This window comes from Thunnus thynnus, chromosome 6 (assembly GCF_963924715.1).
Source record: "Thunnus thynnus chromosome 6, fThuThy2.1, whole genome shotgun sequence".
Classification (NCBI taxonomy): domain Eukaryota; kingdom Metazoa; phylum Chordata; class Actinopteri; order Scombriformes; family Scombridae; genus Thunnus; species Thunnus thynnus.
In genome coordinates, this window is record NC_089522.1 from 2,469,069 (window position 1) to 2,483,795 (window position 14,727).

Below are 14,727 nucleotides of genomic sequence, written 5' to 3' on the forward strand. Positions count from 1 at the left end.
ACATTATACTGACATGCCAAAAAAAATTTAGGCTTTTGATATTTAATTTCACTTCTTCCTGTGGCGACTCTGAGCCTAATGTCATGTGTTCACGTCGTATGGAATGGATGGTGGAAAGATTCCCATGTTTAAAACTTGAGAGAGTACACATTTCCCAACAAGTCAATGTTGAACAAACTGCATTCATAAATATAACATTATATCCATTAAATTTGAATGAAAGGACCTTGAATGATGGACTTTGACTAACGCAAGGCGTCCATGTTTGTTTGTCTTGTAAGGCCTTTCTGTATTATCAAACTCCAAGTCAAATATACTTGAGTTTTCTCAAACATAAACATGACTTGGATGTTGTTATGAATAGTACTCACACATTTGATAGATTGATTGTTGGTGGTTGACACTTGCAGGTCCCATTTGAACTCTAACCAGGCTTTGGGAGCCAGATGTATTATAATATAAATTTATAGCATCCATATCATTAATTCATCACATGGAGCTGTAAACCAATATCAGCAGTGATATAAGTTATGTCAGAAATGTAATCAATGGTTAGTTTATTTGAAACCGACTTTACAGGGTGTTTCACAGTTAAGGATACAATAAAAAGAATATTAACAGCATAGTAAATGCTAAGAGTTGTGACTTACACAAGAATCTCCTTTTTGCTGTCTTTGGGCTGAAACTTGACCTTGAAGCTGCTGGTGGTGACCTCACCTGGGTACTTCCTATCCTCCAGGTTTTCCTGGTCCTCCTCCTCACCGTCAGATGACGTGTATGAGGGAGCTGTATACTCCACCTGAAGAAAGGTAAGACATTGGTGACTTGGAGTCTTAAAAAAAACTCAGGTACCCACAAAGGTAACTCACCCAATGCATGACTTTGTTTTTCAAATTAAATCTGTATTAACAAAGGTTTTCTAACATTGCATAATGGCATGAATGGCACAAAACAAAAACAAACAGAAAACAACATGTTGGGTAGTTCATTCACATCATTCATGCAGTCCCCATGTTGTTGTTTTGAGTCTGTAGAATGCCAATTTTTCCCATTTTACTTCCAGTTGTGCATGTCAGCATAAAATACTAAAAAATAATAATATTTCAACCAAATATCTACACATTCTTGAGAGAAATTAGAGATGCTCTGACATACAACTCATAGGACCCTTATATCCTTGTATTTGTTGTAACACTTTAACTACCATTTACCTCATCATGATCCTCCTCCTTGACTCTGCCTGATGTGGTGAAGTCCAGTGGCCCCTCCCAATCTGGCTGAGTCTGGCCCTGAGACAAAGTGGCTCCGATATGTTGAGAGGACGAGGATGAGGATGATGAGGGCTCTGGAGACTGCATGCCCTCCCTCCTGGTCTTCTTCATGCTGAGGTCCAAGGTGCCATTCTCGTCCACTTCGATGTCCAGCTCCTAAAGGGTTTAGATGCACAGTCAGGGCAAGTGAAGTGATGAAAATATCAGAGAACATGAGAAAGCTGCGCAGTGTGCACTGTTGAAACTGTTGTAGTCTAAATAAGTCCCAAGCAGAGTGTGACTGAAAGCCAGTGTACCTTGGTGCAGGGTTCCCTGGGCTTGGTGCTGAGGGTCTCAGGTCTCTCCCAGCAGCGGGTGGACAGGTTCAGGATGGCTGTTGCTGCCATGTGGGCCGCCTCAGCGTCTTGGCTATAGTCATACCCACTGGAGGATGAAGCGCTCTTAGAAAAGCCTCCTGGCACACTGTGACTGGGGGAGGAGGCCTTGGGGAAGGATTTAGCTGTTTGGGGAGGAGGCACAGTGAACTTACTGTAAAATTTGATACAATTTACCAGCTGCTGTGAAGTAATGCTACTGTACATGTGCTGCTAAATGTGGCTAAACTACTGCTGCTAGTAGCTTAAAGGGTAGGTTCACAATTTTTTAAGTCTGTCTTAAAACAACAGTCAGATGCCCATATGAACATCGAAACAGGTTTTACTTGCTGTAATCATTCCTCCTGTTCATACTGTCTATTAGATGGTCCCCTTCTGTGCTTTCAGTGTAAGTGACAGTAAGTCACTTTGCCTCCTTCAGTGATCAGAAGTTTTTCTGAAGCTTACATGAGGTTTCAACTGTCCAAATGAGTGAAATCAAGTGAATATCTTCCAAAGTTGCAGCCTTTTATTGCAAATGTCCCTGTTTTTGTTATGATCCTTCCACCACAGCTCAGCAAAACACACAAAGAGGGAATTGAATACTAAAAAGGCTGTAACGTTGGAAGATGTATACTTGATGTGACAAATTTGGACGGTTGAAGCCTTGTATAAGCTTATGGTAAACTTTTAAATACATTTTTACACAAAATGAAGACTGGATTTTGTCTCCCATCACTTACACTGAAAGTGCATTATGAAGAGATCTCCTAATATTCAGTATGAACATAAAGTTTAAGACAAACAACATAAAAACAAGTAATACAGAAAGCTCTATCACAACTTCTAATAAGTCAATATAAAATAATAAAATCATGAATAAAATCATAATGAAAGAAAAAATAAAAATACAGCCTTACAACAAACTAGAACTAGACTGAAAAACAGCAGCAATTTGAGGCATTCAAAACCTCCTAGCCAGCACCTTGACATTTGCTGATACAGTAGATGATGATGTTGATGATGATGAGTTCCTACAGAAAATCTGCTCAGAGAAACCAGTGACTGTAATTTTAATATACTGTATGTACTTTAATATTTTAATATATAATTTTTAATATATTTTTGTAATATTGTACATTGTACATTTATGCAACAGTTATAGTTACTAGTTACTTTTCAGATTAAGATTACGCAAAGGAAAATGTAATAAGCCTTTAAAATACAGCACATTGTTAAAGATTAAACCAGTGATTGTCAATGCCTTGTGACCCCTTACATTAAAACAGTATGTAGTTGAGGTCATATTTCATATATCTGTGACTTCCACTCTAAACTTTTCACATAATTTAATTTAAATACCATACAGTATCCAAAGAGGTGAAATTATCCCAAATATATTCCAACAGATCCATATTCTCTGCTCTTGTCCATCTATGTCTTGTTCCAGTAGTCCATTTCTCATCAGGTTGCCCTGGTTCCCCAGAAGCTGTCTGGGGAACCAGTCATCAGATACCCCTTGTTGACCCGGGCGACATCCGAGCCGATATGACTCTCGAGTTTGTGATTTCACTCATCCTGAGGTAGGCTAGCAGCATTAAGGACGTTGCCTAAGGGTTCACACTGGATATGTGTTACCCTGCCCTGACAGGGATTCAAACCCCAACTTCCTGTGTCAACATCAGTAGTGTTAACCACTGAGCTATTCACAGCTCTAGAGGCCAACCGAAAGCCAATTGCACAAGTTACCATTAAGTGCAGCATATACCAAGTTGATGCACTATCCCCGCTGCTGTTCTGCAAAAGTGGCTATGGATACCAGTTCAACCATCAGTCACCTCCTCTACATGGATGACATCAACCTGTATGCCAGGAATGAGTGAGACATCGACTCACTGTTTCACATCACCAGGATCTACAGCAATGACATTGGAATGTCATTCAGACTAGATAAGTGTGGTCGGATGGTATCAAAGAGAGGGAAGATGATCAAAATCGAGGGGGTTGAGCTACCAGAAGGCAGCATTGCAGATGTTCAGGACAGCTACAAATACCTTGGGATCCCGCAGGCAAATGGGAACCTTGAGGAGGCCACAAGGAAGTCAGCCACAGCCAAATACCTGCACAGAGTAAGGCAGGTCCGGAAAAGTCGGCTGAATGGGAAGAACAAGGTACAAGCCATCAACACATACCACCTGCCAGTCATCAGATACCCCACTGGTATAATAAGCTGGCCAAAGGAGGAGATAGAGGCCACTGATATCAAGACAAGGAAGCGCCTCACAATGTATGGAGGGTTTCATCCAAAGTCCAGCACCCAGAGACTGTCCATTAAGTGGCACAAGGGAGGTCGAGGACTGGTTAGCGTCAGAGCCATTGTCCAGGATGAAACAACCAAGATCCAGGAGTACATCAGGAAGATGGCCCCCAAAGATGAGCTGCTAAGTCAATACCTCAGGCCGAAGAAACCTGATGATGCAGAGGAGGAGGAGGAACCATCATGGAGGGACAAGCCCCTACATGACATGTACCACCGACAGATAGAAGAAGTGCCTGATATCAAGAAATCCTACCGGTGGCTGGAAAAGGCTGGACTGAAAGATTGTCTGGAAGAGCGCAGTTGTAGGAACAGCTATGATACTGCGCAGAACCCTCAAACTCCTAGGCCTTTGGTAGAGGACCCAAGCTTGAGGATTGGGGGGTTGTATCAGATCTGTGTTTTTTCTTCTTTCCTTTACCATTAATCATCTCACAAACCCTCACATTTATGTAGTGACCCTTTGGTAGGTAAGTGGGATTTTTCATGCAGGACACTTACTTCTAATGGCGTATTTTTATATTGCTGTATCAATACTTTTACTTCATGGATCTGATTTTTTTGGGTCCTTAAGTAAAGAAAAGGATCTGAGTACTTCCTCCACCACTGTTACTCATAAAGACTGTTATATGTAGTTGAAAGCACCAGAAAAAACAGGTAAAGGGCCCTTGAGTTAAGATCATTTTGCCAAACTGCTATTGACAAGGTCAAGAGTGAACTTTGACACTCAGCTCTGTTTGAAAGTTTATAGTGATTTTCATGCATTGTAGCTAATGATTCATACATGAGTCATACAATGTTGTGTGCGCTCATTTGTAAGGCAAACAAAGGTGCTCACTGTAAAATCTGACATTTATCACTGATGTTTTGATCTGTTGTTTTCTGCTCTCAGACTCCATTCAAATGACTCATAGTGTCAGAATGCAATGTAAAGTCTAGTCAAAACATAAAAACAGCAAATAACACAACTGAACCAGAAAAGTTATGTACAACACAGACAGCTAAGCCAACCGAAAACAAGTGTGATGTTTCTAGCATTTCTAAGAAAAAAACTAAAAAAAAACTTCTGTCATGTTGAAAGTTTATGGCATATTGATGCTTTGAAAAGTGAGTGTTGGTCAACAAAAAACATGTCAAGTGATCTCTACACAAATGCAGCGTGGAGATGAAAGTGTGGGGATCTTACATTTGAAGGCTTTGGGTGACGTTTCAGTCGCGCTGGGCGTCTTTGGAATAAGCATACGCTTTCCAAACACCTGGACATCAAAGCTTGCATAGTCAAAAGACACCTTGGAGTATTTCTCCAGTTCCTTGGCCAGGTTGGCTCGAGGCGTGGTGGTCACTGTGTTGGGCCGGTAGCTACCGTACTGAGGGATCTCCAGCTGCTTCACAAAACACATGGGCCTGGCGGAAAAATAAGTAGTAACATCAAAATCATTGTGAGATATATTCCAGTATATGTATGGATTGAGAAACTGAATGAAAAAACACTTGGCTTGTGTTCCTCACCTGAGCACTCTGTCAGAGTTGGATGAGGGTTCACTGGCTGAAGCCTGTAAATGCACCTGCTTATCTTGGTTCTTGTTCAGCTTAGCTGCTGCTGCAATGGGGCAGCCGGACAGACTGATGGGAGTGACACATCCAAATGTTTGCATTTAATGGAATAAAACTTTAATAAAAAGGCAGACATTTAATACGCACACAGTGTAAGTATATGTTAGTAGTATTAGATGAGATTGCTTCACTCAGTATTTAGCTCAAATATTTCATCTCTTCATGTTTGATCAGTTCCAGGTCAATTATCCCAGAATCTGACTCCAAAGGCCCCAGAACTAAATCTGGACCACTGCTGGAAATAGAAACTCTGCTTCAGCATAGATTATAGGAAAACATGGATTTCACATGTCATTATATCATACCCATAATTTACTCAAATAAAAAAAGACAAAATGTCAGAATTCTGTCAGACTATAATCTGTTATTGTGAATTTTTCTCCTATTTGTCATAAGACCTTAATTAATTTCTCTGTAAGACACAAAAATATCTAACTACCATGCCATGTTATGTCATGCTTTTGTCTGTGTGTGTCCTTTATTAACCTGCGGTGTGTGTTGCGGTTACTGTTGACATGGCCTTGGCCTGTGCAGCCAGGGGTCGGACACTTCAAGACGTTCTCATGCATGGCCAGGACTACAGACACACAGCAGACACAGAGCATTCAGCGGTCAGTTTGTTTAGTTTGTTGTAGCTGGTTTCACATCGCTAGCAGCAGCAAGAATAGTATTGTTGTACAACACAAACAGTAATGGCAATAAAGGTACTGGTATTAGTACTTTTGCAGAATCAGGAGTGATGGTAACAGCAGTAATAATGCTGTAATATATCCTGTGTATAATATCCTGTAAAAATGTAAAACAGAGAAGTCTACATGTCTAGTTTAGTGACAGGATCAGCATCAGGAGTGTCAGGAGATTAGTCTACTGCTAATCTATGGAAAGTAATGTGTACTCACTCTCTGGAGGTATTCTGTCTTTGTGAGGACATCCAGATAGACTGCGGTGGTGGGGGTACAGCCCAGTCACATGACCTGTCCCATCACACCCTGGGGTTGGACATTTGACTTCCCTCTTCTCTGAATACAAGAAAGTAGGATTTAGATGACAGTGATAATGAATTAAAACAGTATCAAGTACTAGGAATAGGTGATAGCACAAAATTAAGTTCAGACCCGACAGCAATTCCAGGATCAGAATCACCCATACTGACACTGATCCCAACCCTGACTTTTTTATCATAGTAAATGGCTACTGTATCATCATGCTTGTTTGTGCATGTTTAATGCATCATTGAAAGGCTTCTTAATATATTTTCTTCATCACACAGTGAAAAATTGACTGTTTTACGTGCAAAATTTTAGGAAAAAAATTGTTGTCTGTTTGATAGTCATGTCACCCTGCTAATAATTCACAAATAGACTGGGATTTTTAAAATAACACACTGTTGTATTAATATAATATGTAATTTTCTGCTACTGGGCAGGGAAGGGTGGTGGTGGGGGGGGGACTGTAGCAGCCAATAATGTAATAACTGTAGCTGATAATGTAATAATATACTTATATCACTTCATTTAAGTTTTATTTTTTGGCTATAAAGTGTCACACTTCCATGACACTTACCCTTACTGTTGCCTCTTTCAAATAGCTGCTCAAACACACACACACACCTCTACTCTCTCTCTAGTAATTACGACTATTCATTTGTTTGATACTTGATGGTTAGACTTATCTGCAGCCCTGCCTTCTACTCCTTAACCATTTGAGTACCAACTGAAGTGTGCATGTTTGCAGATACAGACAATTACTCTTATATCAATATATGTTCCTGGAATCATCAGGTGTTTTGGTCTTATTGGTATTAAAGAGCACTCCACTGATTTGGCATTGCCCTCCTGTAACACTTTCGGACTCATTATGAACAGAATAAAACAGACAAAAAAAGGATAAAAATGAACGCAGCAGAACCTGAGATATTGTCTTTTTTATTCCACACATTCTGCTTCCTTTTCAAAACCTGCCACCTACATTACCCACAATGCAACTTGATTCACTTGAGTGCATAGATTGAGTCGTGTTATGCTAGTAGCAGCTAATGTAGCCTGGAGCTCCTAGTCTCCAGCAGAGATGAGGAGTGGGCTACAGAGGTCTGGTAACCTCACTTCTTTCTAACTCCATACCCCTAGATTATTTTCATTTTCAAACTTGTAGTCTTCAGCCCCAACCAACACTGACTCAAGTGACATCACTTGAGGCAGTTTATCAAATTTCACACAGCTCCCTCTGGAAACAGTGAAGGCTTTTTACTACTTTTTTTCTAATAGAACACCCGGAAACATGCTGGTGCCAATCACCGGAGTTCCCCATTAAGAGTTGTGTCAAAATTGCATCATCAAACATATGGGAGAAATACAGCATTTGCCAATCATATACATATGAGACAACTCTTACAATGTTACATACAGTAAATGTGAAATTTTGAAGGAAACAGAAATATACCTTTGCTGAAGTGAGTGGTGCGGCGGGCCACAGCAGCAGGCTCGGAACTCTTGCTGGAGCTGCTGTATGGTTGGTAGTCTGGGGAGCTCTGGGCCTCCTGACCCCCCTGTACCTCCTCAGCCTTCAGGGCAATGGCCTGCTCCAGCAGCCCCAGGTTCCCCCGCGTCATATCCCAGTTCTCTGAGTCATCCGTGATTCCTGATCCCTCTGAGACATCCAGCTCCTCTCCTTCTTCCTCCTCTTCTTCTTCCTCCTCCTCCTCCTCCTCTTCGTCATCATCCTCCTCAGAGCAGACTTCTATCACCACTGTAGTTGGAGAGGCTTTGCTGGAGTCTTGGTCCTCCTCCTCCTCCTCCTCCTCCTCCTCTTCCTCCTCCTCCTCCTCCTCTACCACCTCACCTGCTTCCTTCCCCTGCCTCTCGTTGTCATCCTCCTCCTCTCTCTCCTCCTGCTCTTCGTACTCTTCCTCTTCCTCAGTCACAGGAGTGGTGACTTTTTCCTCCCTGAGAGACACCTCAGCTTCAGATCCCTGAGTGTGTGGACTCAAGGAGTAAGGAGTATCAACCTCTTGGTGGACCCTCTCCTCTTCCTCCTCTTCTTCCTCCTCTTCCTCCTCCTCCCTCTTGCTCAGCTCCTCTGCAGATTCTTTGGCCTGATGGTTGTAATCTCCACTAGAGTACTGGTGATCAGAATTTTCCTGGCTTATCAATTTCCTTTCTCCTTCCCTCTCTTCTACATTGTGTTCTTGCCTTTCCTCCTGCTCTTCCTCCTGCTCTTCCTCCTCCTCCTCTGCTTCATCTTCCTCCTCTTCTTCTTTTGTCTCTTTAAGCTCAATTCTCTCAGTTTCTTCTTCAGGCTGATCTAATGGCTCATCCTTTGCCACCAACTGACCTTCCTCCTCCTCCTTGCCCTGTGCTTCCTCCTGCTGATGATCATTGGTCAGTTGGGGTTCTGTTACCGGCTTCTCTTCCTCACTAGTTTTATCACTTCCAGTTTTGTTCTCAGTCTCTGAGGTGACGCCTTCGTTTTTGTCATCTTCAGCCAGAGGACAAACTGCTGTATCTGCTGCTTCTGTGTCTTCAGTGGTCACCGGTGAGCAGTCTGCTATGGATTCAAAGTACACATGAATGTTCTGCTTTGTTTTGTCATTTCTACATCGTAACTTTCAACTCAAGACATACATTGTGAGAATCTATTGCTGACCTTATTTTACTTGTTTAGCATTAAAGGCTAGGTTCACAATTTTTCAAGTGTGTCTTAAAACAGTCAGGAGCGCATATGAACACAGAGGTTTTCCTTGCTGTAATCATTCACTCTGTTCACACTGGATATTAAAAGATCCCCTTCAAATGTGCTTTCAATGTAAGTGATAGGGGCAAAAATCCACGGTGTGTCCACACAGTCATCCATCCATCCATCCATCTAACCCATATGAAATATAGGGCTACTAATACTCACTTTGTCATCTAGAGGTGTGGTTGCACATGTTCCCAAAGGGGAGCGCAATACAGCCTACTAGCCACTGTGAGAAGATATTACACCAAACTTGCTGTTTAAGTTCAGACACTTTTCATAAAGACCAGTCAGGGTTGTGATAATGCTGTCTAATGTTTCCAACGTACTCTGGTGCATATTGTATCATTGTATTAATGTCCTAAAAAGATTGCTAGTGCTAATGGCTCAGCTAACGCGAATTGCTAGCAGCTTTGGTTAGTGGGCAGCTGATAGTGTGGTGAGGCATTAAAGGTGCATTGCACTTATTTTTTGACATTAAAGCCATTCGGTTTTAGTGGGATTAACACACGTTAATGAGTTGTGGTACAACTACATTGTGACTGAATTGATTTTGGTTGTTAAAATATACATGTTCAGTAAGATAGTAGTGATAATTCAATTAACATTCATGTTTAAGGTGGAACATGTTAAAATGATGTATAAAAAGATTTTAAAAGGATTGTTACAGGTTAAAAAAAATGTTAAAAAAGATATATTTTGTTAATGCTAAAATACCGATTGTTGTTATTATATATGGCAATTCATCTCATTGTAATAGAGGTAAATCCTCATTTGTTGGTTATACATTATAAAATGTTCTAAATGAAGAAATTAATGAAGTCTAATGTTAGAAACAGAAAGCAGCAAGAAGCAGCAAGCTTATCACTCTTCACTATTTATGTAGGTTGGTTTTTTGAACTACCAGATAGAATCTGGAGGATTTGGTGATGGCAAGCCCAGCCCTGTGAGACTGTGGACAGTTGTTGAAGCAGTGTGGCCTACCGTAGGATTGGTCCACAGAAGGCCTCTGACAAGCTCAATTTGTCCATTCAGACACCAGAGATAAGCTCTACCTGGGTCAAAGGAGGTTGGTCCATAGAGGCAGAGGAGGTTGCACTCTCTATTTTCTGAGATGCAAGAGGGAGATCAAAATATGAAAAAGAATATTTGGTTGAAATAAACCATTACCAGATCTCAGTATCATTTATAAAATATTTTTTCTGTCTTCTTTGAAAAAAATCTGTTGTTAAAATTCTGATTAAAATGCTTCAACAGTGACACCTGCAGGGCAGGCAGGGAAAGGGCAGTCTGTGTGCCAGGTGGTGGTCGGGGGCAGTGGGGGGGCAGAGCTCCTGTACAGAACGTGGCCACCGATAAGGTAAGCATTTTTGCTTTTTATTATTAAAAAAGATCTCTGTAGCGATATTGCTCTGAGTCCCTGCTCCTTCAGCTGGTGAGACGGTAGTTCTAAAGCTCACCAATAAAGAACCTGAAACTGTACAATTGGCTATACAAACAGGGGCTAGTTGTCAGAAGACTAAATCAATCATATAACACGTGTGAATGTTGAATTGGTATGAATGTAAATGACTATTGCTAATACCACTGTATGACATGAAAAAGAGTGAATTAAAAATACTGCAGTAAACCCTAACCCAAGGGTGTAAAAGGGGCCGTGTGATAAGGCCTTAGGCCAGTTTTTGTCTAAAAAACAAGACTGTAATCCAACTCATAAATGCTACATTGGGTTGATGCTCATAAATGCTACTTTGAGCGGTGTGTTCATAAAAGTAACTCGTACACTATATAATATTAAAAAAAAACAAGTAACTCATGGATACTGCTCCCAACAACTTGGGAGGCCTGAATGGGTGAGTAAAAAGGGTTTATCTATTAAAAACAAATGTGGGGCAACTCACTATTAAAGAGAAGCACACTTAATAATAATAATAATAAAATAGGATAATTATAACAAGGTAATCCACTTTATAAAATCAGTGTGCAATGCTTTATGAGCGGTTCCAGTTGAATTTATAACAATATTAGATAATAACTAATATGGAAAGTCAGGAGTTAGAACAAACACATCAATGAGCCTTGACTGGTCTGTCTGAACTTCCCTGTGTAGCTTGGCTACTGCGTCAATTTGACAAATTTGTGATCGAAAGCCTGTACATTGCTTACACAGTGTACAACACTGGAGGCCTGACCAGAGGGCGTGATGGGTCAAGTTTAGATTGGGGAGCGAAGCGAGATCTGGAAAACAACTTTTTTGTGCAAAATAACACCTACCCAATAGACTATATCCTGATAAGAGCTGCATAAATTAGGAGGGAAAAAACATATTCTTTTAGATAATAAAACCTTTTTGTCTCTTACTTTCGATTTCTTTAATTGTGTATATATACAAGCCAATAAAAGTTAATAAACTCTTTTTTTTCTCTTGCTTTTCACTCATTTGAATTTGGTACAAGCACAAGCCAATAAAAGATAAACTCTTTTTTGTCTCTTGTTTTCATTCTTTCAGATTTGAAATTGGTATATGAGGTATCATTGGAGAAGGGGACCAAAAGATTAAAAACCTTTAATACTGTGTAAAGTATTGTCATATTGATAATAATAAAATAATATTAATGATATATTAATAAAAATAAATAAACTAAATAAAAAATAAAATTTTAAAGTAACAAAATTGTGTTCGGTGGGAAAGAAACACCAATGATGGCAGATACAGGTGCAGCATACACCTGTGTATCACCATCATATGCCTCTCAGCTAGTCCCCTCCTCAGAACCCATCACCCTGAAAGTCAATAACAAAGTCATAAAGCTACCCATCCTAATCTCAGAACATACGCCAATCAATTTGTTGGGAAGAGATGCCATGCGCAGAAAATACTCTGTATACCTGATGGAATATGTATAGAGGACAACATCTATCAAATGCTGCTACAGACTCAAAACACAAGAATCCACAGTCTTCTGGCTGGGACAGATAAAAGAAGTTCACAAAGCTTGTCACCAATGGGAACCTTTCATAATGGCATAAATCCCACAATCAAAAGAACCTTTATTGGAACCTCACTGCACTTTGCAATTTTTCACAAAAAACAATGAAAGAAGAAATGAACATTGGCTGAAAGCTCAGCCGCTGCATGTACAACTCAATTCAGCAGTTATTATCATAGGTAAATAAGGTGCTGCATTGGCAGTATCTGAAAACGAGTACCTAAAGAACAAATTTAAAATAAAGCACGCCGTTCCACACATCACCCTAAGAATAAATCCAGATTATGAGTCAAAACATCTAGGCCCCATGATAAAACAAGCAAAAGAGTAGAAATGGAATGCAACAAAATGCCCACTGTTTTGGCATAGCCAAGATAAAAAAAAATATATCAAAATCATGACTTCCTTTTCTGCATTGGCCAAACCCCAAATAGTCAGATTACCTACCTCCATGCAGATGGTGGTAGAACAAAAAGACCTGTTTAAAGACATGTTAACACAGGTACCACCTGAGTTATGGTCACAACATGACACAGATGTAGGGCTTATCAAATCAGCTCAACCAGTGGAAATACCACTCAAGCCAGGATGTACTCCTCCTGAAATAAAACAGTATCCTATGGAACCAGAGGCTGAACAAGGCATTACAAAAACAATAGAAGGACGATTAAAAGCAGGAGTACTTATCCACACTCACTCTGAAGTCAATACGCTAATATATCCAGTGTTGAAAGCAGGTAAATCAAAATACCGGCTGGTACATGATTTACAAGCAGTACATGAGGTAGTAGAAGGTTATGATGCAGATGTGCCAAATCCACAAATACTCTTGACAAATGTGCCACCTACTTCTAAATATTACACTGTCATTGATCTCTGCTCTAGATTTTTTCAGTGTACCTCTGAGCTCAAGATATCAGCACCTGTTTGCTTTCACCTACCGAGGGCTGCAGTATACGTACACATGCATGCCACAAGGATTTAAACACTCACCACATGTGTTTAACAAAGTGCTGAAAGAAGATTTACATGCACTAACATACAAAGTCAGTAGCACTGTAATTCAGTATGTTGGCGATCTGATCATCTGTTCTGATTCACAGGAATAGTGTCACAAAGACTCCATAACAGTCCTGCAGGAATTGGCCAAAGGAGGGCATTAGGCCTCCCAAAAGAAATTGCAGTTCTGTCAGCCTAAAGTTGAATATCTGGCCTGAGTATTGCAAGATGGCACTAAAAGTATCTCGCCATTTCAACTCAAGGGCATATCCGCAGCTCCCAAACCAACTACAGTCTGACAAATGATGGTGTTTCTGGGGATGACAGGTTATGGTTCTGATTGGATTGAAAATTATACACTAATCACTACACCCCTAAGAAACATGATAAAAGTTGCAGGTACTGAGAAACTTCAGGAACCATTAACATGGACTGAAGAGGGAGAACAGGCCTTTAATGCAATACAGTGTCTGCTCCAACAAGCTCCAGCACTGGCACTATCAAATTATGATAAACCGTTTCACCTGTTTGTTTCCCATCGATTTCAACATGCCACAGCAGTTTTCACGCAAGCCACAGGTATTGGAGGAAAAAAGCAACCAATAGCCTACTACTCAACTGCTATGTCTCCAGTAGAGCAAGCCTTGCCTACCTGCTATCAGGCATTGGCAGCTGCACATTTGATGTATGATTGTGAAACAGAAGTACAAGACTTTGTTAAAATGAGATCTGACCTAAGTGCTTCTGTTAGCACAACTCAAATTTTTTGTTGATGGGTCTTGTTACCAAGGCACTGAGGCCTAAAAGTACAATATGCTGTGGTTCAACTTAATTCTGATAACACTATGATAACCAGAAAAGCAGAACTATGTGTGCAACCATGCTCCGCACAGTGGGTGGAATTAACAGCTTTAACTGAGGCATGCAAAATGGCTGAAAATGACACTGTAAACATATACACTGACTCTGCATATGCTCATGGTGTTTGCCACCTTTTTGGAGCAACATGGAAAGCAAGAGGGTTCAAAAAGACAGATGGCTCACCAATCCGACACCATGACCAAGTCATAGCACTCATGGAGGTTATGATGCTTCCACTCAAAATAGCAATAATAAACTGTCAAGCTCAAAAAGATTCCTCACTGCAAACAAGGGGAAGTAATGCCACAGATGCAGCAGCAAAGTTTGCTGCTACCTCAGATCTCAAAGCTGTCATAGTGTTAACAACTGAATTAACAAATGAAATCACTGATAAATATTTGTGTGACATACAAGAAGCAGCACCACAAGCTGAAAAAGAGAAATGGAAACAAAGGGGTGCATCTCAAGACCCAGATAAAATATGGACAAACCATGATGGACTGTTCATTGCTACTACTGATCTTCTTTCTCTTGTCATACCTGATGGGCATGGTGTTGACACATAACACATAACAATGGATTATGTGGAT

General features: G+C 40.5%; 1 protein-coding gene across 5 annotated transcripts in view; it reads right to left on the reverse strand.

The window, feature by feature from the left end:
* The window catches only part of myt1a (myelin transcription factor 1a), a 45,696-nt gene that overhangs the window by 15,055 nt on the left and 15,914 nt on the right, over window positions 1-14,727 (reverse strand). For 4 of the 5 annotated variants that reach the window (XM_067591258.1, XM_067591261.1, XM_067591259.1 and 1 more), the window contains exons 7-14: window positions 7,995-9,098; window positions 6,455-6,574; window positions 6,042-6,132; window positions 5,451-5,564; window positions 5,128-5,345; window positions 1,568-1,770; window positions 1,212-1,427; window positions 651-799 (exon numbers count right to left, since the gene is read on the reverse strand). In XM_067591258.1, the coding sequence (XP_067447359.1) occupies window positions 651-799; window positions 1,212-1,427; window positions 1,568-1,770; window positions 5,128-5,345; window positions 5,451-5,564; window positions 6,042-6,132; window positions 6,455-6,574; window positions 7,995-9,098 (2,215 nt within the window). The remainder of the gene's footprint in view (window positions 1-650; window positions 800-1,211; window positions 1,428-1,567; window positions 1,771-5,127; window positions 5,346-5,450; window positions 5,565-6,041; window positions 6,133-6,454; window positions 6,575-7,994; window positions 9,099-14,727) is intronic. The other variant, XM_067591260.1, reaches the window with a different exon arrangement.